A 16,160-nucleotide genomic window follows, 5' to 3' on the forward strand; every position below is an offset into this window, starting at 1 on the left:
CATCTGCAGGAGAAAGCTGAGGGATCACCATGGTCAAGCCTCTTCTTCATTGGGCCTATGTCCCAGGAGAACTCTGTCTCTCCTGCCTTCCATCATGATTCCTGTGCTCCAGAATGCATTTCCAGAATCTAGCTCCTGAATCTGGTTCCCATCTGCAGCTGAGTTCACTCTGGGACTTGCCCAGTGTCTGCCCTGAGCACCAGTGGTGCCAGTGGTGCCATCGCAGCCCTCAGGGATTTGGTTCCACGTTGGTTTGCGTCTTTGTGTCTCTCTGATCCATGTGATCGTTCTTCTTTCCTTCCTGGTTGGTTCAGTTTCTTTCCCACCCCAACAGACTCTCTCCTTTCTTCCCTTCCTCTTCCCTTTGGAGAGCTTCTGGCGCTCATCTGGTGGCCACCCTGACATTTGGCACTGCTCCTTATAAACCAAAATGTTATCATAAAGCTACCATTCTGATTTTGGGTGGAACTAGATCTGTCGGTGCTGAACTATCACTGAACCTTCACTAACACCAACTTTGGCATTTATGCTTTTGATTTTAAAGCTGAACATCACTTCACATTAAAAACTGCTGTAAACAATAAGATTTTATCCTTTTGATACTAAAACCACAGCAGAAGTAATTACATTTTACCATTTTCTAATGGCAAGAGAAGAAGGAGGAAACAAATTCCTCATACTAAGAGAAGATTAAGAAAATGATGAAAGAAAAGATTCGTTTTACCTGAGTAAAAAATATTGGAAGTGTCTCCTTTTTTTCCTCTCTTACTAGCTTTAGGTTTAATGATGATGAAGAAATAGAATCAACCCTTTTTGCTTTAGTATTATTTTTGACAGCACTGCCCTGAACACTAGAAAAACAACAACGAGAAAGAGCACAATATGTGCATTTTTAACTCAGTTTTATGCTGTCAACATTTTAATAGGCTCCCTTTCCATACCTGTCTCACTGCTATGGATTAAGCCTATGCACTGTGGAGAAGTAGTACCTCAGAAGTCAGAATTGATATTTTTTTTCCTCTTGTTTTCAGTTAGGAAAAATGAGAAAACAACTCCTCCCAATTACCTTGTGCTGGAAATAGAATGTTTTATTTCACATCATTTGACCTTGCACATCCAGGATTCTCCAAGGGAAGTCACCTCAGCAGCTAGCCAAATTCACTACCTAGACTACAACTGTTTTATCGGGTTAGATCTGGTAACCTGACCACTCAGAAAGCAAGAGAGATGAAGGAAGCATCAAGCTCCAGAGTGAGGCCAGTCCTCATCTTCATGAGAGGAGTGAAGAGGATGCTGGTTGATGGCAGCTAAGCATGAGCCAAGATGTCCCCAGGTAGCCAACAACACCACCAGTGTCCTGTCACAGATCAGCAGTAGTATGGCCAGTAGGAGCAGGGCAGAGATTGTGCCCCAGGTCTAGGCACTGGTGAGACCTGGAATCCTGGGTTCAGTTTTGGGCCACTCACTCCAAGAATTACATTGAGGGGCTGGAGTATATCCAGAGAAGTGCAACAAAGGTGGGGAAGGTTGGATAAGAGTGCTGGGGAGGAGCAGCTGGGGAACAAGGGCCAATGGTGTGATACTAGAGCGGATCAGATTTAGGTTAGACATCAGGAGGAAGTTCTGCACAGTGAGAGGTAAAATACTGCAATAGGTTGCCCAGAGATGTGGTGGACACCTCATTCCCTGGAGACATTCAAGGTCAAACCTGAGACTAGCTGGAGGTGCCCCTGCTGAGTACAAGGGTGTTGGACAGGATTGTTTTTGAGGGTCATTTTCAACCCAGTGCAATCTGTCAATCTGTTGTAATGGCTGGCCACCAGGTAGCTTGAACACAGCAGCAAGCCTGTGGTGGATAAAGTAAGACAAGTCCAGACTCAGTGGACACTGTAACTTCCCTTTACTAAAATAAAAAGGAGTCTACTAGGACTACCAGACATCTCCTGTCACTGAGGACAGGGATTTTGAGTCTTTTTCACAGAGCACATACATTGTCTGAATTCAAAACTGTTTGAATTGAATTTTTCTCCTGGATCCAGTGAAAGATGACCTAGAGAGCACAAGGCATGATCTACCTCCCATGAAGTTTGATGAAGATAATGTCTGGTATAAAGCAAACAAGACAGGGAAAAGTCATAATATAACACATGCACCTGCCTCAAACAAAAAAAAAAACCCAAATAAAACCCCAATACCCACCCCCCCCAAATAATAGGAAGAGAAGACGAAAAAAGCCCTAAAAGCATAAGCAGGGCCACTAAAAAATGTTTGCAGCTTTTGGAAACACTGTTTTACCTGTAAATGGATAAGGGTAGAGCAACACATGGCATCCACCTGGACCTGTGCAAAGTGTCTGACACTGTCCTCACAACATCCTGGTCACCAAGTGGGAAGAGCATGGACTTGAGGGGTACCCACAGGCTGGAGAAGGAATTGGCTGCATGGCCACACTCAGCTGTGGTCAACAGCTCAATGTCCAAATGGAGACCAGTGATAAGCGCTGTGCCTCAGGGGTTAGTATTGGGACCAGTGCTGCTGGTGGTGACATGGACAGTGGCACTGAGGCACCTTCAGCAAGTCTGAAGGTGACACCAACCTGCGTGGCCCAGCTGACAGACTGGAAGGAAGGGATCCATCCAGAGGCACCTGCACAGGCTGCAGAGCTGGGCCCAAGACAACCTCATGAAATTCAACAAGGCCAAGGGCAAGGTTCCTGCAGCAGGGTCAGGGCAATCCCTGGTACTAATGAAGTCTGGGTGAGGAGTGTCTGGAGAGCAGCTTGGAGGAAAAGGCCTTCGGGGTGTCAGGTGGTGACAAACTCCCCAGGAGCCAGCAATGCTTGCTGGCAGCCCAGCAGGCAGCTGTGTGCTGGCTGCAGCCAGAGCAGGGAGAGCAGCAGCACAGGGAGGGGATTCTGCCCCTCTGCTCTGTCTGCTCAAACCACATCTGCAGCACTGCCTCCAGGTCTGGGGCCCCCAACACAAGAAGGACCTGGAGCTGCTGCAGAGTGTCCAGAGGAGGCCACCAAGATGACCAGAAGGCTGGAGAACCTCCTCTGTGGGGACAGGCCAGGAGAGTTGAGGCTGTGTAGTCTGGAGAAGAGAAAGCTCCAGAGGGACCTTAGAGAAGCTTTGCAGTACCTGAAGGGGCTCCAGGAGAGCTGGGGAGGGACTTTGGACAAGGGCTGGGATTGCCAGGATGAGGGACAATCGCTTCGAGGTGGGAGAGGGGAGACTGAGAGTGGAGAAGAAGAAGAAACTGTTGAGAGCAAGGGTGGGGAGACACTGGCAGAGATTGCCCAGGGAAGCTGTGGATGCCCCTTACCTGGAGATGTTCAAGGCCAGACTGGATGAGGCTTTGAGCAACCTGGGCTGGTGGGAGATGCCCCTGCCCAGAGCAGGGGGCTGGAGATTTAAGGTCCCTTCCACCCTAAACTGTTTTATCCATGAATCTATGAAAATGTTTATCTGTGTTGAACTGGGTCTTTCATGCAGGACAAGGGGGAATGTTTTGAAGTGGAGGCAGACCAAGGTTAGACCGGAGTTGAGGAAGGTCTTTAGTGTGAGGGTGGTGAGACTCTGTCTTCTCAGAGTAGTCATTGATGTCCCCTCCTCAGGGGTAATGAAGGCCAGGTTGGATGAGACCTTGAGCAGCCAAGTCTAGTTGAGAGAGAGGATGGAGAAGATGCTCTATGATGTCCCTTCCAACCTAAGCCATTCTACAATTCCATGATTTGTGAGGTTCAACAAGGCCAAGACAAAGGTCCTGCACATGGGTCAGGGTATCCCTTGGTATCAATCCAGACTAGGGGATGAAGAGCAAAAGGGCAGCTCTGTGGAGAAGGGACTTGTGTGTGCTGGGGGTTGAAAAGATGGAAATGTGGCAGAATTAGGACATGTTTGCTACTGATATGAAGATCTCTCAAGGTAGGATAAAATGTTGTACCACAGTCGAGAGGCTTAATGGTAACACGACAAGCCCCACTGCCCAATGATTTTGATTTGATGAAACACAGAACAATGTCACTGAAGCACAATCTGAAGGAGAATAAATCCCGTGACACAAGTTTTGCAGTCCTCAATTATGGTTTTTGGTAGCACATCACAGTTCTCCTGGAACAAACAACAACAACAACAACCACCAAAAAAAGAAGGAAGAAAAAAAAAAAAGGAAAGCCACAAGACCACATGCAAGAAGTTACCTTACTTGATCTTTTCCAACTCTTCCTCATTAGTATTGTCTGAAAACAAAATAGAGCACTTTAATCACCTTTTCTCTGCAACACAGAAAAGGAAACCAGCGGTCTCCAACGGGACAACCACCACCACTGAAGCAGCCAGACGTGCACTCCAGCAGCAACTGCACCAGACTGTGATGAACCCAGACAACAGGCAGGCTGCCCACGTCGAGAGACAATGAGGGATGTGGAATTGGTTTAAAAAGCCAGCAATCAGGTAAGTAACTGAAAGAAATGGATGTGGCATGACTGTTAACAGCCTCAATTTTGACTGATACCTGCATGGTAGTTCTGGTAGCTTTAATGTACTCCTTTTTTTTTTTGCAACACTACTGTTTGGTGCAGTCACCTAAGAGACATCCACCCCAAAGCTCCTTGGAAAACACCTGTCTGTGATCAAGTCCCTGAGATTACCATTGCAAATCAGTAGTCAAAACAGCTCCTTAGTTTAATAATTCTGCAGGTGGGATAGAGATAAAAATTCATATTCTTTAAACAACCCAAAATGTCCTAAGCAATCTGTAAAAGCATGGCACTCTAAGGACAGCACTTTCACATGCCAAGGAGCAAAGCGTCCACAGACACGGATCCTCAACCTTTAAATAAAAGAGAATTATTTCATTCTGAACCATTAAATAAATCAGAATTATTTAATTTCTGAGCTCTTAAATAAAATACTGGTCAAGAGGGATGTGGAAAATTCACCTATGAAGACAACTGTTGTTTTGTGGAGGCAAATTAATTGATACCATTTAATAACATTTATCAGCCTGTTGTGGTCAGTAAGCAAGAATAAATTAAAGGCTATTAGCATCTATGGAAGCTTTGACATAAAAGAAAACCCCCAAACAGAGCTTTTGGGGAATTATTAACTATTGCAAAACCACTTTTCTTTTTCAGAGAATGGAAATGAATTTTGAAATTACAGCATTTTCACAGTATCACAGTATCACACAGTATCACCAAGGTTGGAAGAGACCTCACAGATCATCAAGTCCAACCCTTTACCACAGAGCTCAAGGCTAGACCATGGCACCAAGTGCCACGTCCAATCCTGCCTTGAACAGCTCCAGGGATGGCGACTCCACCACCTCCCCGGGCAGCCCATTCCAGTGTCCAATGACTCTCTCAGTGAAGAACTTTCTCCTCACCTCCAGCCTAAATCTCCCCTGGCGCAGCCTGAGGCTGTGTCCTCTCGTTCTGGTGCTGGCCACCTGAAAGAAGAGAGCAACCTCCTCCTGGCCACAACCACCCCTCAGGTAGTTGCAGACAGCAATAAGGTCACCCCTGAGCCTCCTCTTCTCCAGGCTAAACAATCCCAGCTCCCTCAGCCTCTCCTCGTAGGGCTGTGCTCAAGGCCTCTCCCCAGCCTCGTCGCCCTTCTCTGGACACGCTCAAGCATCTCAGTGTCCTTCCCAAACTGGGGCGCCCAGAACTGAACACAGTACTCAAGGTGTGGTCTAACCAGTGCTGAGTACAGGGGCAGAATGACCTCCCTGCTCCTGCTGACCACACCATTCCTGATGCAGGCCAGGATGCCACTGGCTCTCTTGGCCACCTGGGCACCACTGGCTCATAAGGAAAACAATTTAAAATGAGAAAAACAATTTAAGATGGGAGAAATAGTTTGAAATATATAGGCTGGATGTTAGGAGGAAGTTCTTCACAGAGAGAGTGATTTGCCATTGGGATGGGATGCCCAGGGAGTTACCATCCCTGGAGGTGTTCAAGAAAAGCCTGGATGAGGCACTTAGTGCCATGGTCTGGTTGACTGGATAGGGCTGGGTGCTAGGTTGGACTGGATGAGCTTGGAGGTCTCTTCCAACCTGCTTGATTCTATGATTCTATGAAATGAGAAAAATAATTTAAAATGGGAGAAATAATTTTAAGCATCAGTAGTCATTTTAAGGGGGAAAATAATTTTAACTGGGAGAGAAATATTTTAAAATGAGAAAAACATTTTTTAAATGGGAGACATATTTAAAAATGGGAGGAAATAAAAAAGTTTCGGTTGGTTTTTTTTTAAATTAACCAGAAATTCTTCAAATAAGATACAGGTAGGGTTTCGGAGAATAAAACCAACTAACAGCTGAGGGGGAAAAAAAATCAGTTGCTGTGAACAGCTGAAGCCTAAAGGTCCTGCCCTAAGATAATGATCATTGTAGCACTATGGCCTTGGAAAGTACAGTCAGAAACTGAGTGTTTTACAAAGCTGGGCAAAAAGCCATTTAAATTTTTTTTTACAGGACAGACATGTAAGAATTAAGTGGCTTGAGGCCCACAACAGACCCTGCAGAAAACCTCTGAGCTCCTGGGCACTGTCCTACAAATTATAGCACAAACAGCTTGACTGGGCGTTGGAGCAGGCTGTGAGCAAGGTAGAGAATCTGATAGCTGACAGCTGAATTAACTACACTAGACACCAAAGGTTATCTCGGCTCTGTGGAGTTCAGTTTGAGTAGAGGCTACAGAAACATGTCACCATGCTTGTTGAGTGCATCAGCACCACCACCAGCTGCACCAGCATCAGCTGAAGCCATCCTAACCATCCTTAGAAGCCAACAGAACACATGTGAAGGGTGATCCACAAACAGATACATAATATTGTCTACAAGGAACTTTTTAACCTGAAAATATTCCATGCCCTGAGTCTATCTTTTCTTATTTTTTTTTTAAAAAGCTAATATTGCACCATAAAAATCTGAGACAGGAGGCAAACTGACAGCATATTAATGCTGTTAATATTGTCACATGAGTAAAAAAAACCCAACAAACAAACAAACAAACAAACCCAACCCCCCCTAGAAAACATTATTTTGGATAAATTATTCAAGGAAAAAGAAAACAATGCTGTGATTTTTATTCTCATTAAATAACAGCACCCAAGTAGCAATCATGTGTGTCTTTTTTTAGATTTTCAGGCTGTTGGCAGTGGTAGAAGAGTAGTTTCCAAACTCTGCTGGCCCCAAGGCAACAATTATCATCAAACTACTAAATTTTCATTCCTTGTAGTCAAGAGTTGCCTCTAAGCCCAAGGTTGGAAACAACTGTGATGAAGAGATGAGAAGCTCTGGTGAGCTCACAACCACTATGCAAGTTCTCCAGTGATGGAATTTGCACTGAAAGAGCTGCTGGAGAAAGAGATGGAAACGGAGACATGCACTCATGATGGAAACACCAAGCACAGAGCCTGCAGACATCACAAAGCCCACACATGCAGCTGCAAAGAACACACAGGCATGCTGAGGGCAAGGGTTAAGAGAGTACTGTCAGAACTACAGAAACAAAGCTAGCTTCACTCAACATTGCTAGTTCTGACTTCTTTTAAACTGGTCACCCAAAGGAGAAATTGATGAAACAACAGAGAAAGCACACCATAAACACACCATGTTTTAAAAGCAGAGTTAAAAATACTAAGAACCTTTAAAGAGCTCACAAGGTTTTAACATTTTTTTATATACCCATCTTTTCCCCTGATTTGTTTATTTCACACATTCATAATTCAGATTAGTGAGAGTTAAAGCAAAAATAATTAAAAATGCTGCATTAAAGGACAAATATTATCAGCACAGAGCAAATGAGGTGTTTGAACTAGTGCTACTGCCAACGTAGTAGTTTTAGGCTGGAGGCAGATGATACTTTTCACAGATACTGGAGACAGTCTTACATTTACAGCTGTATAATTCATTCACCCACAGTTTATGACTGTTCCAAACTCAGAACAAACCAGATTGCCTTCACCTATCAAAGCTCAAGGGCACAGCACTTCTCTTCATCTGTGTAGTTTGAATGAGATACTACAACAATTACAAGGTTTCTCACAGTATCAGCAAGGTTGGAAGAGACCTCACAGATCATCAAGTCCAACCCTTTACCACAGTGCCCAAGGCTAGACCATGGCACCAAGTGCCACGTCCAATCTTGCCTTGAACAGCCCCAGGGACGGCGACTCCACCACCTCCCCGGGCAGCCCATTCCAGTGTCCAATGACTCTCTCAGTGAAGAACTTTCTCCTCACCTCCAGCCTAAATTTCCCCTGGCACAGCCTGAGGCTGTGTCCTCTCATTCTGGTGCTGGCCACCCGAGAGAAGAGAGCAACCTCCTCCTGGCCACAACCACCCCTCAGGTAGTTGTAGACAGCAATAAGGTCACCCCTGAGCCTCCTCTTCTCCAGGCTAAACAATCCCAGCTCCCTCAGCCTCTCCTCGCAGGGCTGTGCTCAAGGCCTCTCACCAGCCTCGTCGCCCTTCTCTGGACACACTCAAGCATCTCAATGTCCCTCCTAAACTGGGGGGCCCAGAACTGAACACAATACTCAAGGTGTGGTCTGACCAGTGCTGAGTACAGGGGCAGAATGACCTCCCTGCTCCTGCTGGCCACACCATTCCTGATGCAGGCCAGGATGCCACTGGCTCTCCTGGCCACCTGGGCACACTGCTGGCTCTTAGGTTACAAAAGGCAAAGACAATTACACACAGGACTTGCCAGAACTTCTAATTTGTTCACCTGCCCACACTTTTATATTAGTACTCAGTGATAACCACAGGCTGCTTCTCCATTTTCTTCCAATAAAATGTGTCACTAAAATAAAAATTTGTCATCTTCTTTATGAAAACAATGCACTGAATCTTCTTGGCATGAAACCATGTCCAGTTTCTTCTCCTGCAAAAACACAAACAACTTCTTTGTTTTTTTCCCACATAAACTACTGTTTTTCCACAAAGTCTGTACGTATACTGACATAATACACAACTTAAATGTAGTGTGTATGCATTTATAAATTCATATGCAGGTTACTGAGCAAAGAATTATAACCAAATCTGTTGATCCTTCTGTCCTTTCATTTCCATCATCCACTGGAGTTTCTTGTTCTCAGATGAGAAAGAGAAATTGTTTTCTGGTCCCTGGAACTGCTGCCTCTGCAGCTGCTTTACCAACAGAATACTTCATTTTGTAGGTACTAAACAATCCCTAAATTTCAAAAACATTATCTATGATCTTTCCAGCTATGAAGAACCAAAACTACACAGATCTCATGAGTTCTGATAATCAGAATGATGTACCTCATATAAATTGATTTAAGGAGGAAGCTCTTTAAAATGAGGGTGGTGAAATACTTGGACAGGTTGCCCAGAGATATGGTTGAGGTCCCATCCCTGGAGACACTGAAGATCAGACCTGATGTGGCCCTGGGCAGCCTGCTTTAGTTGGAGATGTCCCTGCTGACTACAGAGAGGTTGGACAGGATGACAATTCATAGAATCATAGAATCAACCAGGTTGGAAGAGACCTCCAAGACCATCCAGTCCAACCTAGCACCCAGCCCTAGCCAGTCAACCAGACCATGGCACTAAGTGCCTCATCCAGGCTTTTCCTGAACACCTCCAGGGACAGTGACTCCACCACCTCCCTGGGCAGCCCATTCCAATGACAATCACTCTCTCTGTGAAGAACTTCCTAACAACATCCAGCCTAGACCTCCCATGGCACAACTTGAGACTGTGTCCCCTTGTTCTGTTGCTGGTTGCCTGGGAGAAGAGACCAACCCCCACCTGGCTACAACCTCCCCTCAGGTAGTTGTAGACAGCAATGAGGTCCCCCCTGAGCCTTCTCTTCTCCAGGCTAAACAACCCCAGCTCCCTCAGCCTCTCCCTTCCAACTAAATGCAATTTGTGAATAAATTCTCCCTCCTCATAGCCTGTAACATAATTTCATACAGCCATATGAGCACGTGGGCAATATTGCTAATTGATATCTGAATCCAAAGGTGTAATCTGGTTTGATCCCTGGAAATGGGACCCTCCATCTATAAACCCTGAAGAGCATCTGAGCAGTCACCAACACATAAAATCTGCATTTCATCAGAATTTCCTTCAGAAAGATAAGGAAGAGAATGCTCTGTCTGCACCACATCTCCCTCTCATCTCTTTACACACTTCAGGGCTTTACAAAAGATGGTTCCACACAAAACAAAATAAAGCTTTACTCTGTCAAACTGACTGCTTCTTAAGCATAACTAATTTTTAACAGTAACTCACAGACAGATGGCAACACAAAACAAGGCTTTCAATTTTGTACCATTTATCCTCAAACTTCTGCTGAAGTTTCTGGACAGGACATTAAAGAGATTATGCTGCTGTACTGTCCACTGGTGAGGCCACAGCTTGAAGTTCAGTTTTGGCCCTCTCACTGCCAGAAGGACATTGAGGGGCTAGAGTATGTCCAGAGAAGGGCAACAAAGGTGGGGAAGGGTCTGGAGAAGAGAGCTGGGGAAGAGCAGCTGAGGGAGCTGAGGGTGTTTGGTGTGGAGAAGAGGAGGCTGAAGGAGACTTCATTGCTCTCTGCAGCTCCGTGAGAGGAGGCTGCAGCCAGACGGGAGTTGGGCTCTGCTCCCACGGAACAAGTGAGGAAATAGCCTCAGGCTGCACCATGAGAGGTCTGGACTGGACATGAGGAACACTTTCTCCCCCAAAAGGGTTGTCAGAGTCTGGACCAGGCTGCCTAGGGCAGTGGCAGAGTCCCCATCTCTGGAGGGCCTCCAAAGCCATGTAAATATGTTCCTGAGGGACCTGTTGGTTATCTGGCAGTGTGTTTAGGGTTAACACTCCAGGGGGAGTAACCCTGAACCTCACCCTAGGGGTCTTGAGCCCCCCCCAGGGGTGGGTCACACCACCAGGTGATGGTTAGCACACTCCCCCCCACTTCCTGTCCCATAAAAGCAGGGGGACTTCCTGTTTCTCTCTCTCTCTCTCTCTGCATCTCCGTGCATCGATCATACCACCATTACCAGCTGCTTTTACCATGTGGCAGACACGAGGCACACAAAGCAACCATCACACAACTCGGGTTGTATTTATACATCTTGCATTTTGCTATTTTTTCCCCTTCCCTATCCTTTGTAAACTTCCCTACCTCAGATACCTTTCTAAGTTATTGTTAAACTCTTCCTTTTAACTTCCACATCAAGTGAGATTGATTTATTCGGGTGTGCTTACCTCTCTCTCTCCCTATAGCTAATCCCTATCTTTGGGAAAGGAGGGGGAAGAGGGGAGGGCACTCTACAAACTGTTACTGGTTCTATCAAATTTTGTTAGAGTCTCTGGGAATTTGAATTAGAACCAAGACACAGTGATGGGTTAATGGTTGAACTGAGTGATCTTAAAGGTCTCTTCCAATCCAAACAGCTCTATTCTCCAGGAGCGCAAGCAATTTTTATGCAGGATACATCTCTCTGTAACACACACTTATTTTTATTTTGATAGACCAATAAAATGCTCTGCCACAAGACCTGTCCCCCATATGTCACTAAATACCTTTCCTGAGTGACCTCTAGAAGTCTCAGAGTCATTCTAGGTCAGGCAGTGAAGGGATCTCCTAATCTGCATCAAAAAGTTTCTGAAGGACACATCTTAAAAAAGAGGTCTTGTCCAGCAGACCTGGGTCTGAATTATGGCCGTAGAGCTGCCCAAAACACAGGATCAAACACAACTCTGCTTCTGTGACTACACTGGAAAGCTAATGCCATGTTGGCTGAGACAACTCGTTTTTCTAACTCCACAATGCTGTTCATAAACACCCTTGAATACGGGAAGTACCTCAAATCCAAGTGCTATTCATTAATTTCTGAACTGGAAGAGTTGCCCAGGGAGGTGGTTGATGCCACTTCCCTGGAATCACTGCAGATCAGGTTGTATGGGCCTCTGAGCAACCTGCTCTAGCTGGAGATCTCCCTGCTGACTGCAGAGGGGCTGGACTGGAGAACCTCTGAGGGTCCCTTCTCATCCAAACCAATCTGTGGTTCTACAGTTCTACGAATTTCTATGCACTTCCCGCCTGGACAAGAACTAGCCTCCACCCTCTAACATAACACTTGAGAATTTATTTAGCTGAACTATATTAAATTCAATCAAAAAACTTAAATTCAATTTAAAAACTATCTCCGTTAGTGTGAGATTACAGAGCAAGGACGAGAGCGCAGTCAGGGCGACACGTTCTGTGATGTGCCTGCTCCTCAGAGAGCAAACAAAATCCAATGAACAAATGAGTTAGTACACGAGGAAACTGAATAAATGGTAATGCTGATCTGAGTTCTTTAACTCCTAAGACACTTCAACTGCTCAATGTCTAGATGGAGGAGGGTGACGGACTGGGAAGGAACAATAAACTGCACCAGCACAGGCTGGGAGATGATCTGCTAGAGAGCAACCCTGTGGAGAAGGACATGGGAGTCCTGCTGGACAACAAGTTCTGCATGGCACAGCAATGTGCCTTTGTAGATGAGAAGGGCACACTGGATCCTGGGGTGCATTGAGAAGAGTGTGGCCACCACACAGAGAGAGATTCTCTTCCCCCTCTTCTCTGCCCTAGTGAGGCCCCACCTGGAATATCGAATCCAGTTCTGGGCTCAGCATTTCAGGAGGGACAGGGAGCTACTCAAATGAGCCCAATGGAGGGCTACAAGGATGATGGACTGGAACACTGCCTGAGAGCCTGGGGCTGTTTAATCTCTAGAGGAGAAAACTGAGAGGGGATCAAATCAATGTCTATAAACATCTGAGGGCTGGGTGTCAAGAAGAAAAGGACAGGGACAGCCCCTGCTCACTTGTGCCCTGGGATAGAACGAGGGGCAATGGATGTAAACTACAGCACAAGAAGTTCCACCTCAACATGAGGAAGAAATTTGTTACTGTAAGGGTCATGGAGCACTGGAACAGGCTGCCTGGAGAGGTTGTGAGTTTCCTTCTCTGGAGACTTTCAAGCTCTGTCTGGATGTTTTCCTGTGTGAGCTGTGCTGGATTCTACAGTCCTGCTCTGCCAGGGGGATTTGACTCAAAGATCTCCAGAGGTCCCTTCCAACCCCTAACATCTTGTAATCCTGTGAACTGGTGTCCCTCAGGGCTCTGTACTGGGACTGGTGCTGTTCAGTATCTTTCATCAATGATACCAACACTGGAATTGAGGCACCTTCAGCAAGTTTGCAGATGACACCAAGCTGAGTGGTGCAGTTGATAGCACTGATGGACAGGATGGATGCCATCCAGAGGGACCTGGACAGACTGGAGAGGTGAGGGGAGGAGAACTTCATAAGGTACAATAAGGCTAAGTGCAAGGTCCTGCACCTGGATCAGAGCAATTCTCATTATGAATCCAGGCTAGGGGATGATGAGATTGAGAGCAGCCCTGCAGAGAAGCACTCAGGGTGCTGTGGGTGAGAAGCAGGACAGGAGGCAGCAATGGGCACTGGCAGCCCAGAAAGCCAAGGGCAGCCTGGGCTGCATCCAAAGCAGCCTGGCCAGAGCTGGAGAGAGGGGATCCTGCCCCCTCTGTTCTGCTCTGCTCTGGGGAGACCTCATCTGCAGGGCTGTGTCCAGCTATGGAGCCCTCAACATGAGAAGCACATGGACCTGCTGGAGAGGGTCCAGAGGAGGGTCACAGAAATGTTCAGGGGGCTAAAGCACCTCTGTTGCAAGGATAGGCTGAGGGAGCTGGGGTTGTTCAGCCTGGAAAAGAGAAGGTTCCGGGAAGACCTAATAGCAGCCTTCCAGTACCTGAAAGGGCCTAAAAGAAGGCAGCAGAGGGACTGTTTAGAAGTGTCTGTCATGACAAGATGAGGAGCAATGGTTTGAAATTAGAAAAAAAACATATTTAGATTGGATGTGACAAACAAATTCTGCATCATGAGGGTGCGGGAACACAGCAACAGGTTGCCCAGAGAGGTGGTGGAGGCCTCACCCCTGCAGACACTCAAGATCAGGCTGGACAAGGCTCTGAGCTACCTGATCCAGTGGAAGATATCCCTGTTGACTTGTAGGGGTGTTGGACTGGATGGCCTTTGGGGGTCCCTTCCAATCCAAACCATTCTATGATTTAGCAGTAATTTTGTGGGTCACCCTGTTCGCACTGTGAGAACTCTGATTTTACAGCAGCTTCATCAGAACCTCTCTGAGATCTGAATCTTGGTGGTTTCTGGTAATAAACACAGGCTTCAGATTAGAAATCAGAATCTTCACCTGAATCTCTGGTATACACAGAATGCCACTTTAGCTAAATTTAGGCTCAGTCTACTGAAAAGTTAATAATGAGATGCCTGATAGCTCAAATCTGATGATAACCAATCAGTTGGGCATGGAAAAGCATTTTTTCTGGCAAGTCTAAGGTGCTCCCATTTCTTTGGATGTTCAGCTGATAATTTAACAAGAAACTAAACATAACAAAGACCAATTACACTGAAGTGTCTTAATTTCACTTGTCTCTGTGAATTTTATGTCACAAATCACCCCGCTGATGATTTTCTCCAGAGCTCTTTCTGATATCACCAAGTGGCACGGTGGTTCTTCTGGTGACCCTCAACACAAGAAGGACATAGAACTACTGGAGTGGGTCCAGAGTAGGCCACCAAGATGATCAGAGGGATGGAGAACCTCCCCTGTGAGTTCAGGCTGGGAAAGACAGGGATGTGCAGCCTGCAGAAGGCTGCAGTGAGGCCTTAGAGCAGCCTCCTGAAGCCCTGAAGGGGCTCCAGGAACACTGGGAAGGGACTCTTGATGAGGGCTGGGAGTGCCAGGATGAGGGGCATTGGCTTTGAGGCGGTAGATGGGAGAATGAGACTGGAGAGGAGGAAGAAACTGTTGAGAGTGAGAGTGGGGAGACACTGGTACAGGTTGCTCAGGGAGGCTGTGGATGCCCCCTCCCTGGAGGTGTTAAAGGCCAGGCTGGATGAGGCTTCAAGCAACCTAGGCTGGTGGGAGGTGTCCCTGCCCATGGCAGGGGGTTTGGAACTGGATGATCTTGAAGTTTCCTTCCAACCTAAACCATTGTACCTATCTATGAACCTATGAAAAAAGGAAACTAATGTGCTGTCTGGATAGCATCTTCCTACATAAAAAATGTAGTATTTCTGCACTGCATGATTTAGGATAACATCCAAACCACTTGAGTAGAGTTGTTACCAGTTGACTGAGAAATGCCTCATCTACCCAAACACATTTTTTAACTTAAGTGATAAGCACTTCTGTGGTGCCTATTTGCAAGACATCATTCTGAGTTGTCTGGACAAACATGCTGCCAGAAGAAAGAAAAATACACTCTCTGGATGAGCTTCCTGAACTTCATTATCATGTTCCATCACTTTTGTTAAGTTCTAACAGAAGAAAATTAACAGATTAAAAACCTGTTTTCAGAAATTCTACATCTCTGTCATACCAAACACCTAGTCCAAATAAATCTGACTTTCTAGGATATTTAATAAAGGACAAAAGTGGGGAAAATGCAACATCACCATTCACCTATAAGTCCTCAGGTGTGCCACAGAGTGATGTGTCACACTGCAGCACACACAAACGTTTGTGCTCTTACAAAAAAGAACAAAGTTAACCACATCCATGGAAAACTTCTTCAGGTCGTTTCCTCGGACCTTCTGAAGCGAAAGGAATCCACATTATTTTACAATCTCTGAGTGAGATTCTGCAGGAGAACTGCTCAAGGCAAAAAGTCAAGTGACAAAAAGCTGGTACAACACATCAAAAGAGAGACAGGATTTGTCACAACCATCATAGAATCATAGAATCATAGAATCAACCAGGTTGGAAGAGACCTCCAAGATCATCCAGTCCAACCTAGCACCCAGCCCTAGCCAGTCAACTAGACCATGGCACTAAGTGCCTCATCCAGGCTTTTCTTGAAGACCCCCAGGGACGGTGCCTCCACCACCTCCCTCGGCAGCCCATTCCAATGCCAATCACTCTCTCTGTGAAGAACTTCTTCCTAACATCCAGCCTATACCTACCCTGGCACAACTTGAGACTGTGTCCTCTTGTTCTATTGCTGGTTGCCTGGGAGAAGAGGCCACCCCCAACCTGGCTACAACCTCCCTTCAGGTAGTTGTAGACAGTAATAAGATCACCCCTGAGCCTCCTCTTCTCCA

General features: G+C 46.1%; 1 protein-coding gene across 6 annotated transcripts in view; it reads right to left on the bottom strand.

Annotated features, from left to right (window-relative positions):
• Positions 1-16,160, bottom strand: part of MCTP1 (multiple C2 and transmembrane domain containing 1) — a 411,441-nt gene that overhangs the window by 209,011 nt on the left and 186,270 nt on the right. For all 6 annotated transcript variants that reach the window (XM_064140769.1, XM_064140771.1, XM_064140772.1 and 3 more), the window contains exon 6: positions 4,202-4,240. In XM_064140769.1, coding sequence (XP_063996839.1) covers positions 4,202-4,240 — 39 coding nt within the window. The remainder of the gene's footprint in view (positions 1-4,201; positions 4,241-16,160) is intronic.

This window comes from Pogoniulus pusillus, chromosome Z (genome assembly GCF_015220805.1).
Source record: "Pogoniulus pusillus isolate bPogPus1 chromosome Z, bPogPus1.pri, whole genome shotgun sequence".
Taxonomy (NCBI): Eukaryota; Metazoa; Chordata; class Aves; order Piciformes; family Lybiidae; genus Pogoniulus; species Pogoniulus pusillus.